The sequence below is a fragment of the Alternaria novae-zelandiae genome (assembly GCF_023758075.1).
Source record: "Alternaria novae-zelandiae strain BMP 2774 chromosome Unknown scaffold_1, whole genome shotgun sequence".
Classification (NCBI taxonomy): Eukaryota; Fungi; Ascomycota; class Dothideomycetes; order Pleosporales; family Pleosporaceae; genus Alternaria; species Alternaria novae-zelandiae.
In genome coordinates this window covers 1,896,355-1,912,439 of record NW_026056961.1, presented here as the reverse complement: position 1 = coordinate 1,912,439, position 16,085 = coordinate 1,896,355, and the positions used below count along the sequence as shown (strand labels likewise).

The following is a 16,085-nucleotide window of genomic DNA, read 5'->3' as shown; positions in this document are numbered from 1 at the left end:
CTCTCCAATATCCCTCATGATCACATTACCACAGCCCACCACTCACCTCTTCCTGACAAGCCTTGTCGCGCCCACTTCACATAAACGCGATAGTACTACCTCAATATCCACGTAATATACAAAGATGCTGTGCCCGGACCGGTTAAACACCATTGGCTGCACAACACTATACGTGCTTCGCTAGCGAGCGAGCCTCCATGTCGGCTCTTGGGTCCCGAGCCAGATCGGGAAGATGATGGGACCGCGAGCGGTACCCCGGATGTTTAATTTGCACGCGAAGGTGGGGATGTACGGCGTGATGAGGCACAAGGTGAATGGCGAATGTTTTGTCGTGTAAGCGACGATGTTCTGGAATATGCAGAAGCAAGCCACATGAGAAGCGGAAGAGGCGTCAGTGGCAGTGTAGAGAAGTTTTAATAGGGATGTCGCTTCAGGTGCTCGCTGCGAATGAGTGCAGCGACGAATGATCTAAGCACCCAGCCAGTACTCGTACAATGGCGTATTGGCTTTGTTTGTAAGAAATTTTTGTCGGGTGAGCCTCACACTATAAGATGAGAAGCATCTTCCTAGTCACCTTAGATGGCGAGGTTGATGTTGGCTGCGCAATCGTGCTAAGGACCGGCACCTGCCTGAGGTGTGAATGCCACGTGCAGGATGCGTCTGGGTGCACTTCGTAACAGCGAGGCGTGGTTGAATGCGACCTGCCATCTGTGGAGTACCTAGCAAGGACCCCCGATGACATCATGGAAGCGATGTTAAAAGTGATGGAAGTCATGAAAGAGCACTGCAGGTGTCAGCACAAGCACCAGGCGGAGGCGCTAGCCTTCACGCTAGCTGGGCGCACCTGCCACTGGGCCTTTCTTAGCACTACGCGAGTTTCATCAACTCCACATGACACAGAGAGTGCAAAGAGCAAGATCATAAAGTGGGAATTCATTGCGAAAACGACTGTGACCCAAGGCGTGGTCTGGTATCTCTCACCCTGTCCAAATTTTGCAAGGAAAAACATAAGCGCCTCCAGCGTACTAACAACAGATGATCTAAAAGTTCTTCGACGCTTCAAGCCCCTTTCCGTCTGCTCCGTGCATGATTTCTTCATCGTAACGATCAGCATCGCTATCGGTGTAGGCGACACTGATGTCCGTGATCTCGTCGCCGACTTCCATCCAGACGTCGCTGGTCGCCGGGATAGGGCTGATCTTGCACAGCGCCCAGTATGTAATGCTTGCGACCAAGAAGCCAGCAAAGAAGTTGAGGTCATAGATGCGCTTCGCACCAATGGGTACGTCGCGACCGATAGCTCCTGCAAACCCGACGACGTTGATGAGGATACCAGCAATGTAAGCTGCGTAGCCGCGCCAGTGGAATCCAAGGGTGTAGTAGTAAGGACCAGTCTTCTTTCCAGAGTATAGGTCCTTGATCTGGAGGTAGCCTTTTCGGACGATGTAGTAGTCGCAGATCATGACACCCGCAATGGAGGAAAGGAAGACGGAGTAGGCAGAGAGGTAGGTTGTGAAATTGTTGGTGTCGGAGAGGAGGTTCCATGGGCACATGACGAGGCCGACGAGCGCACAGATGTATCCACCACGTCTGATACTGATCCATCGGGGTGCAAGTGCTGTCATGTCAGTTCCGGCACTGATGGAGTTCGCTGCGATGTTGGTTCCGAGTTGGGCGAGCGCGAAGGCTGCGGCGATGCAGAAGACACCGAAACGTTGCGCTGAGCCCCCCTCATCCAGGAAAGACTCGAGCAACTTCAAAGGATCCCAGATAGCCTCGCCGAAAATCACAGTGGACGACGATGAGACGATGATACCGATGAACGAGGTGATGGCAAATCCAATGGGGATAGTGAGCAGTTGCGGAAGGAAGGCGTTCGATGGCTTCTTCGCAAAACGGGCGAAATCTGGGTCATTGACGATCAAGGTAGCGAAGTTCGCAATGGCACTCATGATTCCGCGGACCATCATCCAGCCAAGCGCAGATCCGCTGAGTGTACCTTGTTGGTGAACAATCGGGCCCAATCCCTTCGCACGAACGACGGCCCAGATGAAGAAGGCGACGCCAGCAGTCGGAACAACATAGGCCTTTACGGTAAACAGGTGGCGAATCTTGTGTACTGGTGGGTAGATGAAGGGTAGCGATCCAGCCCAGAAGAGGAAAAAGGACACAAAGGCGACGGTGGTCGTGCCGGAGCTGGGGATGCCGTTGGTGATGCCACCTGTACCGGGGCCCTCAGAGTCTCTCCAGTTGTTCCAGATGGCGCGAATCATGAGGCGAACACAAGTACCGCCAATCCATGCTTGTACGCCGTACCAGATACTGGCCATGGCTGCACGGTTGAAAACGGGCCATAATGCTCCCCAGATACCGAAAGATGAACGGTTGACAACGGGGAAAGAGATGTGGTATGTTGCGCCGATACGGCCAGTCATGCAGACAAAGCAGGCAGCGATGGAGTAGCCAAGCTATCAGTCAAATCAGCGAGTGTCGGTCTAATTAATATCGATTGCCATACCCAGACACATATCCAAGATTGCCACCATGAAAGACCGTCAACAATGTTCGCGGACGAGATCATCCAGGTGTTGATGTTGAAGGAGTCGGCTGCACAGTATTAGCCTAAGTCTGTCGTTGCTTGGGAAAATGTTCGACGTACCAACCCAAAAGCCTACGAAATTCCAAGCACCCCATTGACGACGCTCCGGCTCGACAGGCTTCAAATCGTGGTTGAAGAGCATAAGCTGCGCAGTGGTGAGGTTGGGTTCGCTCTCCACGGCGAGCTTGTCGGCCCAGTATGCAACCTTTGAGTTCTTGACTTTCTCCATGATCAGGCTATAGGAGAAGAAACCTTCGTCGCTGGAATGGTGAAGAGTCGAGGTTGCAACAGGCCTTATGAAGCGAAAGCTTCGGCTGCTCGAAGCCGCTGCTTGGTAGGATTCAAGATCCCCGCTCGGATGACGTGGGGTGCTCTCAGAAGCGAGTGAAGGTCTTGGTACGCCTAGTCTTGGTGAAGGTTGTTGGTGGAGGAGTGGCTGACGTTCAGGATCCACGATGGGTGGCGTCTGAGAGTAGTTGTGAATTATGAAAGAGGTATTTAGATAGGCGCACTACTGCATGAGCGAATGTTGACGATGCTGAGGCTCCCATCTGGGGCACGCCCCATCTTAAATATCAGGAACGACTTCGCGCACCTCAAGATCTACCCTGGGTCCACTCCACGCCTAGGTGCTAAAGTGCCTCCGCATCGGAACGCTTCATGGTTGTGGTGGTTGACTGGTAGGCCCGTTCCGGTAGCCTTATCTTCGAGTTGCGATAGCCCACGCGGTGAGCTCCACCAAGATGCTCGCTGCAATTGCGCCACGAAAAGTCCCGACGACCAGCCCCGTGTGATTCGCATCTGCACCCTGCATAGTCTCCGAGGATGAAGATGCAGACTTTGCAGAATTTGGGTTCTGGGCGTGTGAAGGATGGCAAGACAAGTGGGTGGATTTCCGCGGATGACGCAGCGCCATCGTAACAACGGTATCGCGTGCCCATCCAGGGTGTGTACGATGTCTTGGGGACCATGCACATCTGCACAGCTATCTCCGCGATAGGAGCCCTGCAGACAGAAATTTCGCTACTCTTTGACTCGATAGAAACATGTCACCACGTCCCTGGGCCCGGAGAAACTCTCTATCTCGCAGCACCCGACGCCATGATGGTTCGAGGTTGCGTCTCTGCGTTCGCTTGGGATGGTTAGCTGGGGTGCTATGGCAGGGAAGGGATAGCGGTTCTGCGGTAGGGAGATAAAGGCAATGTGGGGTATAACGGGGCGCCGCCCCGGCCGCTGACTGGCCGCCATGTCCAGTTTACTCGATGTCATCGAGTAAACCGTCGGGCTGCTTATAACATACCTCAACCGCCAGCTTCCCTGCCTCAAAGCTCAGCTGTGAGCTTCGGCTTGCCAATCCCACTACCGTTGGCAACGACTTGCATGGTCATGCGCTTGTACATGCCTCTTGCGCGCTGAAGGCATCGCGCCAGCCGACTTCGCCAGCCTCGATTTTTTTCCGGACTCGTATACCTCTTCGAGCTTTTCGATGGCTCGCATCAGCCTAGGCGGTTTCGGCGACGCCGTGATGAGTATGGGAGTCGCATGGTAGTACATTTTGCCCACGTCAATATCGTTCTACATGCTTAGGACTTTCGTATGGCACAAGCTACGGACTGATCGCGTGCACTTGGAGTAGCGTGCAGTAGCAGTAGGATGCACTAACCGATACTGAGGTATATGCTCAAGCAATGCGTCAAAAGAGCCGACTTTCGTTAATAGAAGGCACGTGGTCAAGTGGCAGTCGCTACCAACCTTGGAAGTTGATAACCCATAGCACCTTCCTAGGCGTGTCGAGTCCCGAGGTTTTCCCAAAGACCATCACGTGGCTGAAGAACAACACGATCCTACCTAGGTACCCTTCAACCCCCTCGGACATTCGGACATCCAGCATCTCAGATCCCATCGAAATCTCCGCTGTTTCCAATCCCGAACAGAGGCCAAGATGTTCTATGCCTTGCGTGTTTACAACCACCATCTCACGATGAACGCGCAGATCGGAAACATCCACCGAACAATGGCTGAAGTCGATACACCATGTCGAGATTGTTGCGCGTCCATCAAACATTATACGCCGGCTAGGGCTGTTTGTCTATCGGGCCGTTGGAAAATGCCCCAAATATGCAGCCTGGCTGAGTGAGGTTGTTTCGCACGTTGGCGTGTTTCAACGCCCGCTCGATGTAATTTCCCGTCCACAAGATCACAGTTCTAGACATGACGTTCACTGGAGCGTCCAAGATTGTTTCGCTTTAATGTGCAAGTGGAGACATCGTGGCGTCTATTAGAAACGTATTGATTCGTGACTACCGTTCATTCTAGAGATGATTATCATACCCAATACCCAAAGTCGTGACGGTCATCCAAAACGCCGTGAAAGAGCAACCCACCCATTGCGGAACCAAAACAAAAGGCATTAACCCAAAGACTTCGTTCTTGTCTTCCCCTTCTAGTGGTAGCCGTTGCCGTGCTTCGGCTTCTTGTGCTTGTCCTCGAGCTTTGAACCAAGGATGGAGCCCGCTATGGCTCCAATAATGCCGTGACCGCCCATCTTGTTACCTCCGAAGTAGCCAGCTGCACCGCCACCTAGAGCACCCATGAGGCCTCGGTCGCCTTCAGCCTGCATATTGGGGTCTGTGGCGCCGTATTGCTGTCCTTGCTGCGGCTGGCCGTACGCATTGTGGCCCTGTGGGTACTGGTCTGCAGCGTATGCGCCCTGCTGCGGGAACTGTCCTGATGGTGCTTGACCAGGGTATTGACCTTGTGGAGGGTATTGTTGTTGCTGGCCGTATCTATGATCGAATTAGTACACAGACGGCTGCATTGTAAAGCATCCTCTCTTACCCTTGCTGTTGCTGGTCGTACGGCGCTACTTGCTGGCCATGCTGGAAGCCGCCGTGAGCAGGCGCACCATACTGCTGGTTATAGCCTTGCTGTTGGTAGCCCTGCTGTTGTTGGTCGTAGTAGCCCTGGCCTTGCTGAGGTGGGTAGCCTTGTTGCTGGTAGCCACCCTGCTGTCCGTAGCCTTGTTGTTGGGGAGGGTATTGGCCTTGGGGCGGGTATTGCTGGTAGCCCTGGTTGTATTGATCGTAAGGGCCAGACATGTTGCTTGTGTATGTGTTTGTAGGACAGGAAAGGTGAGTAGAAGCTGGTGTTGCGCTGATGAGGGGTCGATTGAGGGGTGGTTGACGTAAGATTGGGGGCGAGTACGGAATACGGGATACGGGTTGATGTGTGAATGAGGCAAGAGCGTCACAACAGGAACATCAGAGTCTTATACTGCCCACCAGGCCTATTGCCGCAGCACCCAACAAGATCTGCTGACTACCAGATCCGATGACTGAACAATTCATCGCGTCTTTGGGGGCGGAGCACCGCACACGCAGCGAACTCGGGCTGCACTCAGCCTCAGCCACCCAGAGGTCAAGCTCGTCCGGCAGCCACGGCCAGTTCGGCGCGAGCGAACCGCCCACGACTCAACGCCGCATCATCCGTCGTGCAATTCCTAGCGGTGCGCAATTCGAGCGCTGCGCATGTTGACGTAATGCGACTTGCCTTTTATTGTTTCCAATCGAGATGTACTGACCATCCTAGAGAGCGATCGCGGCAAGGCAGGCTTGGCCAGCCTCAGGAAACACTCTCTTCCGCAAGCCCACCAAACCTTCTTGCGAAACACTGTGTGCCTCTTGTCCACCCAAGAAATTGGCCTCGGCCGGATTCTCGCGAGAGCCTGGTCCCCAGCACCGCCGCATCGCGCTACCGGAAAAGGCACATTGTGGAGCCCAAGAGCAATCCACGCCATCCGAGGCGCAGCAGTCTCTGCAGTCCGCGGACTAAGTGTGGCGTCGTCGTATGCAGGCTGTACGACATCGCGCATTTCGCCGAATCCCAGAGCATCTTGTAATATGCGGGGAATTATCAAAGGGATTAAGCTCTACTAAACCTCACATTGGGCTTTCGACATCCAATATCTGTACGTCGGTCGTCGGTCTCACGACTCAACCCCTGTGGCGTTTGATCGTCCCCGGAAACGGGAGCTGAAACCTGACCATGGCGCCCTGAGACGACTTTAAGACAGCCCCCCAAACCTTGCACGAGCATTTTGTTCTCGATCATGGCACATCTTACCCCATTGAGGGTAATTAAGCGCATTCAGGGCTATGGAATCTCGCCATTTGGATCACTGCCGGCATCGCAATTGCTGCTAAACGCTCCGTAATGATCATAGCGGCGCATCCACATCTTCGCGTCTCCCCAAACTGACATGGGACCAGCAGCGACTCACTGCTAGTGTCATTCATGCGCGCTCATATCCCACCCCTCCCGCTATTCGCATGAACGTGTCTCGTCTTGAGCGTTCGCCCAGCCTTTCGTTGCACCTTTGCTGACTTTGCTTTCCCTTCTGTCCTTCGTTCCGCAGGCCGGCTTGTTGCTAATCACTTACATACATTCGCTCAACACCCTTTCCTATCGACTACGCTGGTCGCGGTCCTACAGGCTTTCGACTCAAACACTACCTTCGATCACGACAACCTTACATCGCTGGACGAGTTTGCGGATTATGTCTGGTGGAGAAATCGAGACGCTGGAAGATTGAGAGGGGCTTTCCCTATTTGACGCCATCGCATACCGAACGCAATGCCCGCTCCATGGCGCCGTGGAGTTTACGACAAGGTGGATTATGTTGTAGTGGAAAGAGACGGTGTTGAGAACGAGATTGAGTTGGTGGAAGACGAGCCTACGCCCACGCTGAACCGACTATCACGAGCAAGACGTCAGGAGCCAAGCCCTACAGATGGAGACTACGACAGCGACTCTGACGACGATGACTACCCCGAGAACCCGACCATGACGCCTATGACAACACCTTCGCTTATGATACCGTCCGGAAGTGCAGCAGTAAGCAGCGTCGCGCCAAAATATGGACTTGGCTAACAAGCGCAGATGTTGGTCACAATGACTCTCAGTGGTCTGGAGCCAGAGGCTACGACACCTGCCTTGGCTGAGAGCGACCCCACGGAGACCATCGTGATTGCCATGCCACCGCCCAGACCCCATCATGACCGTCCCATCTCCCAGACGACTGAGCACCTGCTCATAGCTGCTGGTTCAATCGGTACGTTGAAGTCATGGTGCTTCTTGAAATGTATACTGACATACTCCAGGTGCGACTATCATCATTGTCATGGTCGTTCTCGCCATGTACACCATGAAGAAACGAGGTCTTACATTCAAGGACGTAATTCAGCAAGGCAAGCAGCAGCTCCGTCGCGGACCCCCACCTCCACCACCATCGAGATACGGTCAGGATAAGAAGCAGTTCGATGATGGATACGCGTATGGCATGAACGACTCTTTCCGCGCGCCTCAACCGACAGTCGCACCTGTACGATCTAGTTCGCTGTCTTCGCAGAAACGATTGCGAGACCTCGAGCGAAGCGACAGCTTCAACCAGCCTCCGACTCGGGATGGAAACATGAGCTTCTACGATGACACACCGTCGCGTGCAAACTCGCATCGTCGAAATGACAGTGCAACACCCTCATCACCGCTTTTGCCCATAGAGGGGCGACGGCAGAGTAACTCGACTCGCAACACCAGATCTTTGGATGGTGACGAAGAGTCGCTGCGATACCCTGAACCTCAGGAGCAGACTAGAAACCTGCCTCCTCCTCCATCTTTCCGTCAGTTCTTGTCGAACCGTCCTTCAATCTCTCAACGACCCGGTTTCGGCGGTGCATCCGCAGCAGCCGCAGCCGCCGGTGGTGGCATGGCCAGCAGATTCAGCTGGACAAACTCCCAAGCTCCTCAAACCCCGCATGACCCCTCTCGCGACACTGCTACCCAGCCTCTTGGCCGTGATAGCTTCATGACAACGCGATCTTCCGTTCCTCGTTTCCGCACTGTCGACTCCTGGGTGAACCAGCAATCCAACCGCGTCGAGGAACAAAAGCTCAAGCAACAGTTCCGCATGACACAGTCTACCACATACTCTGAAGACGAGGTTCCCGAGATGCCAGCTCTACCGTCCTCCGTTCCCAAGAACGCAAGCGGCATAACCAGGCAACCGAGTGCTGCGGGTCTAAGCCGCAATGGCAGCAAGAGCGGTCTAGTAGGAAGAGACATCAAGCACCAGAGACACGATACCCAGACGACGGCCCCAATCTTCAAGGCACACCCAGGCACGGAAGTGCGCTTCAGCACACGCAGCGCTGTTCCTTCTGAGATCTTGGATAGGGGACGGGATAATGTCGCCCTATGAGCACCACTGAGCCACTGTTGTCAACCACTTCGTGTCTAACCTGTACAATCAAGTCATATCTCCTTACCAGTACCCCGTCAGCGTCGTCACTTCTCCAGCATCAGCATGTTTTCTTGCATTTCCGAGCGCGGCATCATGGGGACTTGGGGGTTCGGGACAAAAACGGGATGGAAAACAAACAAACAAGCAGTTCACCACCGGAAACCAGGAACCATCCAACTATAACAGACTTCTTGTTTCCACTCAACTTTGTTCCCAGCCAAGGTCTTCTGCGCTATTCACCCATCTGTCTATCCTTTTGTACATTGCAACTTTGTCCGCCTTTTTAGCTTGAGCTATCGAAATATCCCGTAGAGTCATCTTCCTCTCGCCATCTACTTAGTAATAACCAACAAATTCCGGGTTTCTTCTTCATCTGAAGAACCCATTGCCATGTTTCGTTCCCGTGTCTGTGCTCGAGTGCATTCGTGTATGCGTGACGTAGCCCATCCCAACTAAATCCTCACCATCGTCACAAATAGCACGCTGACAGCATACCAGGCTCGTATATCACTGTACCAGGTCAAGAAGACACCCGTGCCCTTTCACTCCCACCTCCACCTCCCGAAAAATAAGCTCATAACCTCCGACTTGGCACGATCTCGCATTTACCAAGCCGACGACCAGGGTAGTGGTAGGGACGTCACGCCGATCAGATAACCGGTTTACCGATATGCCGAGGGTATTTGACTAGCTGAGACGCTTTGTGCTGACATGGAGGGCGTTAGCATGGAATAGCATGACATCCAGTCGGTAGGTTGACAAAGCGGGACGCGTTTCAGGTGTGTCTGGGGTTCATAAGATCATTGCCGTGGAAAGCGGAAATGGAGTCCGCGGGCTGTTACTACTGTGCGGACGACAAGGCCGCGGACGGGAAGGTTGGGCGGTTGCGTTGGGGGTGTGAGGAGAAGTGCGGGTGGCAGATGCATTTGACGGAAACCACGAGACTGGGAACAAGGGATAGATCTGTTCGGACATTATTCCGACAGTTTTGAGAGCGTCCTTAGGATTCGTACTTGTGTTTTGCTAGCCATACATACTTTTACTAAGCAAATAATGTCCAAGCCATCTCAAAAGATCATAACCCGATTGATCTTGACGCATAATCCCAATTGCTGTCCGGTCAGCTAACCCTGAATAACTCATAATCCGCCTCGAAATGCAAAAACGCCCAGAACAATGCAATAATGAGACAGAGGACACCGTTTAGCGCCCACGTCTAGCCACATCTTCCAAGAAGCCCAGCAAGAAACTCTTATCAACGGGACTCTTGCCTCCGCTTGCGCTTCCCGCTCTGGCTTGACCGGCACCCAGCCCGGCTAGACTGACACCATCGTTCTGCTCTAGACTGATGCCTGCATCGGCTGGGTGACTAATTGGCGGTATTACAATGCTAGGCGCCTTTCCGTCTCCGATGCTGCTGATGCGACTTCTGTTCGCCATTCCTTCTGGACTGGTTGCACTCACACTGCCGTTCGCTGGTAGTGGACTGACAGGGCTGACGAGGCCGGACATGGACGTCTTTGGAGTCGGCGGGAGAGGTGATCGGGCCGGTGGTATTGGGCTCTGCGTTTGGGGTTTCGGAGATGGAGATGGTTTATTGCCGAAGAGCGAGAGCAATGCGTTCTTCTGCTCCGAGGGAACGGAGTCTCGACGGTCCATGCCTGAAATGGGCGGAGGGACGGGTGAGCGAGACGGCAAAACTGCTGGTAGGGTTGGCGGAGGCTTCGGTGAGGACCCCTTGAACATGTCCAGCAAGCCCTGTGCATGCGGTGTCGTCTTCTCTCCTGTACCTGAGCAATCGTTAGTCTCATCTACAGGTTCGGCTATGAGGCCAGAAATAAGCAAGCGCGAAGGGATAGACGTACTTGCTGGTCCTGGCGCTTTTGACTGTTGTTGAGGCCTCTTCAAAATCTGAGGCTGGAAAGCAATTCGCGGTGATCCAGAGACCTCGGCCGGTGGTGCAGGTTGAGGCGAAGCTTGCGGCGCACGTTTGAGTATCTGCTGAGGCATGAAAGGCATATTCGTTGCTGGCGAGGGTCCGCGTGAACTGCTGTTCGTCGGCTGCCTGTTTTTCTTCATGGTGTCGAAGTCTGGCGCGTTCACTGGCCCGCTCACAGTAGCGGAAGTCATATTGGCCTTACTAGGCGGAGCATTGAAGACGGCAAGAAGAGCAGCATTGGGCTGTCTAGACGGGTCTGCGACAGGTTGCGCAGACACATAGCCTGGTGTTGTGGGGAGCGCAGACAGCTCTGCAGGTGCGGGATCCGGACTTGCCAGCGGCGGGGTAGGTCGAAACAAATTCAGTAATGAATCTTGATGAGCGTTCCTCGGCTTTGGCTGTTCAGGTTCGAAGTTCGAGCTGATGGGAGGTGACTGAAACTGCGGCGGACTCGGAGCGAATTGTGCTTGTGGCGATACGAGACCATGCGGCCTGTGTTGCGGTAGCGGGTGCTGTATCCTGGGCGTTGTTTGCGAGCTTCGGTGCAATGGAGCGGCGATTGTGGTCTGAGGCGACGGTGGGAAAGTGGGTTGCTGATTCTCGTTCTTGAATGAATTCAGCAATCCGAGTGCATGCGCATTCAGATTTGGTGCGGGCAAATTGGACGCCGATGGTATCGCTGGTCTTCCGTTTCCGCCTGCGAACTGTGAATCCCCCATCTCCTGGAATTGGGGCCGCAGATTGTGCTGATCAAACGCTTGCTGCATGTTTGGAGGCTGAGGTGGAAACATGGACTGCTGCTGCTGCTGCGGCTGCGGCTGTTGGTGCATGAAATGAGGCGACATATGTGGCGGTGGTGGCTGCATTCCGTTCATGTGACCTGGATGCCCTCGGAAAGGCATACCTTGGTGTGGTGAGAAGAAAGGAGGCGGAGGCCCCATGTTGCCCATCTGCGGTGGTCGTGGTCCATGCTGGCCATGGGGACTTGACGGCTGCATGGGCGGGGGCATCATCTGTTCAAAGGGCGTCCGAGGTTGTTGGTTTCCTGCATGCTGGTCGTTGCCCTGCTTGAATAGAGCCAGGAGCGGGTTTCCTTGGGGTGGTGGTTGGCTGGGGGCCTCCACCGGCGGTGACTGCATGCCCACACTAAGGAGACGCTTGAGTGCCTCCGCTGGGTCTTGACTCTGTTGTGGTGCCTGATGCTCGTTTGATAACTCTGGTAACGAGTCGCTCGGGCGGTGTCCGCGACCTAACCGGGCCACCATCTCCGCAAAGTTGTCGGCCACCTGGGCATCGGCGACGGGCGCTGCCTGATTGACCGTAGCCTCGTAGAGCGTGTTCTGAATGTCTTCGTCATCAGTTACTGCCACAGGTGCCGGAGCAACGTGCGCGCTGTTCCGTTGCCTCTGCCTCCCAAGCCTGTGCTGTTGCTTTATCCATTGCCTCAGAGGCCCCAAGAACGGCGCGACCATGTAGAAGTTGCTCTCCTTGATCAGGTCATTCCCGTTTCCCTGTTGTTGCTGCACCTGGTTTTTCCGCCTCAGAGTAGGCAGATCGGTGAGCTTGTACCAGTCGATCTTGGAGATTTCCTTCCTGGTCCGTGGCTCGAAGTATGTGTCCATGGGCACGCCGCGGAAGACGTACAGCATCATACTCTGTTCGCGCATCGTGACGGTAATCTTCTTCATGTGCTCGTCGGGCTCGACCAAATCAGCCTCGCGCAGATCGTAGCCGGTCTCTTCCCAGACTTCGCGCACGGCGCAGTCGAGATCCGTCTCTTCCTTGTTGATCTTTCCGCGCGGGAAACTCCATTTGGCGCCCTTCTTCCATCCCTTGACCAGCACGGCGTGGGTCATGTCCTCGTTGAGCATGATGGCGCCGCGCACCGGGACGCGGGTCTTGTAGGCGAGGAACTGCTCGTAGGCCTGCTGGTGCAGCTCCTCCGAGTAGGCGGAGAAGAGCGGGCAGTGCTGGAACATGAGCTGGGAGAACTTGCGCAGGTGCATCGAGGGCAGGTTGTTGGGGTCGAGCGGACGGATGAAGTCTTCGTAGAACCACTGGGCTTCCTCGATCTGGAAGCATATTCGCTCCACCGACTGGAGTTCTTCATTGGGCAGGTTGACGATGAAGCGCACGCAGAGGTCGTCCAGCCAGTCAACTAGTGATCTGTTTGTGTTTGTCATGGTGGGTGTGTGTCTGGCCCGTGTCGAGCATGCCGCGTTGAGCTTGCGTCGCAGAGAGTGGTGGGGAGCGCTCGGGCGCCAGTCAGCCAGCTATCGCGCGTCGCGGGCGGCGGGCAGTAGCGAGAGGGTCTAGATGAGGGAGAGGTTGTTTGCTGCGAGGCTGCACAGCCGCAAAGAATGGCGAAGAATGTGGGGGGAGCGGGTGGACGTGTTGTTGATGTGTTGTCAAAGGCCTATCGGAGAGTTGGGCTGTGGCTGTCGGCAGGAGCGATCGACACAGGTGTGGCGGCTGTGGCTGTGCGCGCAGGCGAAAGAAGGAGCGGCCGACCCAGGCCATGACGTTCCTGTCTGGGATCGCGTCACAGAATCAGGGCACCTGGACCTGGGCAGCTACAGCGACTCACCGCCAGCGCACCTCGATGCGATAAGTAGGCCCGTCGTCTTCGCCCTGCCGCTCCTTCTTGTTCTTCACAGCTCAATCATACTCTGTTCGTTGCCAGTCGCCCGCCAGCTATACATAGGGCAGCGACGCGCCCGTTTCACATTTTCCCAGGAGAAGCGCCGTTGGCCAACCACACAACACGCGCGCTTTGAGACAGCCGCACCACCGCGCACTGTAAAGCGACACCGTTCGAACAACACAAACTTATAAGGCCTCTTGGACGGTCTCATATACCTGTATTCATACAACTCCCCTTACATCACGAACAACCTCAGCAACACCACCCAACATGGCAGGCATGGTCGCTAAGTACGCCATGAAGAAGGCGTTGGGCAAGGAGATGGAAAAGTACAAGTCCAAAGACGTATCTGGACCCTACGTAAGCGAACCTTCTATCATTTCGACGTGCGCAAACTCATTGTACCCCAGGACCCCTACTACGCATTGCAGCCAGACCCAAAGAGGCCCCACAAGATGAAGAAAGTCAAAAAGGACATTCCCAGCTACATTCCCGAGAATGATTGCGTTGTCCTAGCCAAAGCCCGCAAGTCCGCATACAGGCTCGACTACGCTCTCTTTACCTTTATGGGAATCCGATTTGGCTGGTCTTCTGTCATTGGCCTCGCCCCAGCAGTGGGTGACGCCGCAGGTTCCGCCTTGGCCTTGAACCTGGTTCGCAACATGTGCAAAGTGGAAGGCGGACTGCCAGCCAGCGTTCTTATCATGATGCTGTTCAATGTCGCCTTTGACTTCCTCATCGGTCTTGTTCCCTTCATCGGCGATCTTGCCGACGCGGCTGTCAAAGCCAACGGCAAGAACGTGCGCCTTCTCGAAGAGCATCTCGACAAGCTCTATAAGCCCAAGGAGCTCGCAGACAGAGATTCCAAGCTCCCCAGAGAACGACGACCGCGCCCTGCTTCTGTCTACGTCGACTTTGACGATGAGATTGATGAGCGACGCAACACCTTTGAGGATGACCATGACGATGTTCGCCACCCTCAACGTTCCTACGGTGGAGGGCGTGTTCACGACGAAGAAATGGGTGGACGGTACGACAATCAACCCCAAAGATCGCGCCGGGACGACAGGCCTAGTCGCAACAACACTAGGAGCAGCAGACGTTGATTAGTATTTCCTTATGTCTCTTTTCATAGCGTCCTTTCCTATTACAGCATGCCAGTCCTGTTGCTAGACCACTGCTGCATTTCATGCATTGTGCATTGCGCATTTGGCGTTGGTGGTCGCTCGTACTCTCTTTAAAACTATACCCTAAGTGCTGTTGCATGTACACAACAATATTATGTACTCTTTGTAATATCTCTGATGTAAGACCCGGATTCCAATCCTCTTTTCGTTTGTTTATTAGGCTCTATCACGTTCACGTGTGGACCCAGGACGCTTCGTCCCTGCAACAGCGTGTGCCTGGATCTGATGGGCACCAATGGAATTCTTCCTCCATGTTGCACCCGCAATTATACTACCTAATCCACGACCACGACTGCTTGCTCGTCCAAGGTCCGTGTGCTTCCTTCTATCCGTTTTCACACAAACTCCTCGCGTGAGTGTCTGGCATATGCTCGCCATATAAATTCTAGTGATTTTCACTCAATTTACATGCTCATCTGCGCTCGCTTTCAACTCCCAGCAACAGTTGCAGTATACCTACTGCAAGTGCTTCAGAGCCCTCAAATTATCTCGGCATAGCGGCCTCTCTTCCCATTATGAAGCTCTTCATCGTCTTGTCGCTCGCCCTCAGCGCCATAGCCGCCGCCGTCGTTGCACCTCGGCAGCCCACATCGCCATCCCATATCGTCGCCCTCGGCATTGACAATTCCGACATACCCCTCTACTCAGACGCCGATCCAGTACCCACTGTCACTATCTCAGAATCAACTGCAACTACTGAAGACAACTACCAAAACGCCCGCGACAAAATCCCCTTAGTAACCGAGCACGTCACATCCACGTACAAACTAATGTAAGACATTTGCTAACTCCGCCCCTTTTCTCACAGAACCTCGCGCCCCGGCGATCCCGAACCCATCGTCATCCTCCCCTTTTACTTCCAAGTCATTGAGAACTGCCTCCCGGACAACAGCATCCAGGCCCGCGGTGTATACAAGAACATGGATTACGTGTGGGCCTACACTCTAGCCAAGGGCCGTACTGTCCAGGTTGACCACGGCATCGGGGGATACCCTTTTACGTTCCTGATCGAACCGTTCGATTACAAAAATAGTATCCTACACTTCACGTACGACAACGGCGATGATTTCCACTGCGATTGGAACGACAGCGAGTCGTGGAAGCGTTGTGGCGAGTGCAGGACGGGTTTGTGGAGTGCACCGAAGCTTGATTGTAATGGAGGCGGAGAGAAGACTAGGGTAAGTGGTCCCTTTTTCTTGGATGTGCCGCGTCTTGGAACTTGGTTTTGCTAATTGTGGCGTGATTGTAGAAGAAGATTATGAATTGCTCGTTCATCATGGGGTGGAGAAGTAAGCTCACGGGACATCCCATCACTCCTCCTGAGGGGGCGGCCTGAGTTTATCGTTCTTTCGAACCGGGCAGAGAGCATGACAGCTGGGTTCTGGAGATTGCAGGAAGGGACGCGGCAGAGGTTTGCT

At 54.3% G+C, this 16,085-nt stretch overlaps 6 protein-coding genes across 6 annotated transcripts; 3 read left to right on the top strand and 3 right to left on the bottom strand.

Annotated features, from left to right (window-relative positions):
- Positions 1-1,040: 1,040 nt before the first annotated feature.
- J4E88_000613 (uncharacterized protein) lies at positions 1,041-2,828 on the bottom strand (the record flags this gene model as incomplete). Its single annotated transcript, XM_049394287.1, has 3 exons — positions 1,041-2,468; positions 2,519-2,607; positions 2,660-2,828. The coding sequence occupies 3 exons, from the start codon at positions 2,826-2,828 to the stop codon at positions 1,041-1,043; spliced, it is 1,686 nt and encodes a 561-aa protein (XP_049260116.1).
- A 2,214-nt stretch (positions 2,829-5,042) lies between these two features.
- J4E88_000612 (uncharacterized protein) lies at positions 5,043-5,697 on the bottom strand (the record flags this gene model as incomplete). Its single annotated transcript, XM_049394286.1, has 2 exons — positions 5,043-5,385; positions 5,438-5,697. 2 exons carry the CDS (start codon positions 5,695-5,697, stop codon positions 5,043-5,045), a joined length of 603 nt encoding a protein of 200 aa, XP_049260115.1.
- A 1,534-nt stretch (positions 5,698-7,231) lies between these two features.
- J4E88_000611 (uncharacterized protein) lies at positions 7,232-8,855 on the top strand (the record flags this gene model as incomplete). The annotated part of the gene is made up of 3 exons (XM_049394285.1): positions 7,232-7,492; positions 7,538-7,709; positions 7,759-8,855. The coding sequence occupies 3 exons, from the start codon at positions 7,232-7,234 to the stop codon at positions 8,853-8,855; spliced, it is 1,530 nt and encodes a 509-aa protein (XP_049260114.1).
- A 1,245-nt stretch (positions 8,856-10,100) lies between these two features.
- J4E88_000610 (uncharacterized protein) lies at positions 10,101-13,019 on the bottom strand (the record flags this gene model as incomplete). The annotated part of the gene is made up of 2 exons (XM_049394284.1): positions 10,101-10,681; positions 10,763-13,019. 2 exons carry the CDS (start codon positions 13,017-13,019, stop codon positions 10,101-10,103), a joined length of 2,838 nt encoding a protein of 945 aa, XP_049260113.1.
- A 731-nt stretch (positions 13,020-13,750) lies between these two features.
- Positions 13,751-14,586, top strand: J4E88_000609 (uncharacterized protein; the record flags this gene model as incomplete). The annotated part of the gene is made up of 2 exons (XM_049394283.1): positions 13,751-13,840; positions 13,891-14,586. The coding sequence occupies 2 exons, from the start codon at positions 13,751-13,753 to the stop codon at positions 14,584-14,586; spliced, it is 786 nt and encodes a 261-aa protein (XP_049260112.1).
- A 596-nt stretch (positions 14,587-15,182) lies between these two features.
- On the top strand, positions 15,183-16,003 carry J4E88_000608 (uncharacterized protein; the record flags this gene model as incomplete). Its single annotated transcript, XM_049394282.1, has 3 exons — positions 15,183-15,427; positions 15,476-15,845; positions 15,917-16,003. 3 exons carry the CDS (start codon positions 15,183-15,185, stop codon positions 16,001-16,003), a joined length of 702 nt encoding a protein of 233 aa, XP_049260111.1.
- Positions 16,004-16,085: the final 82 nt, after the last annotated feature.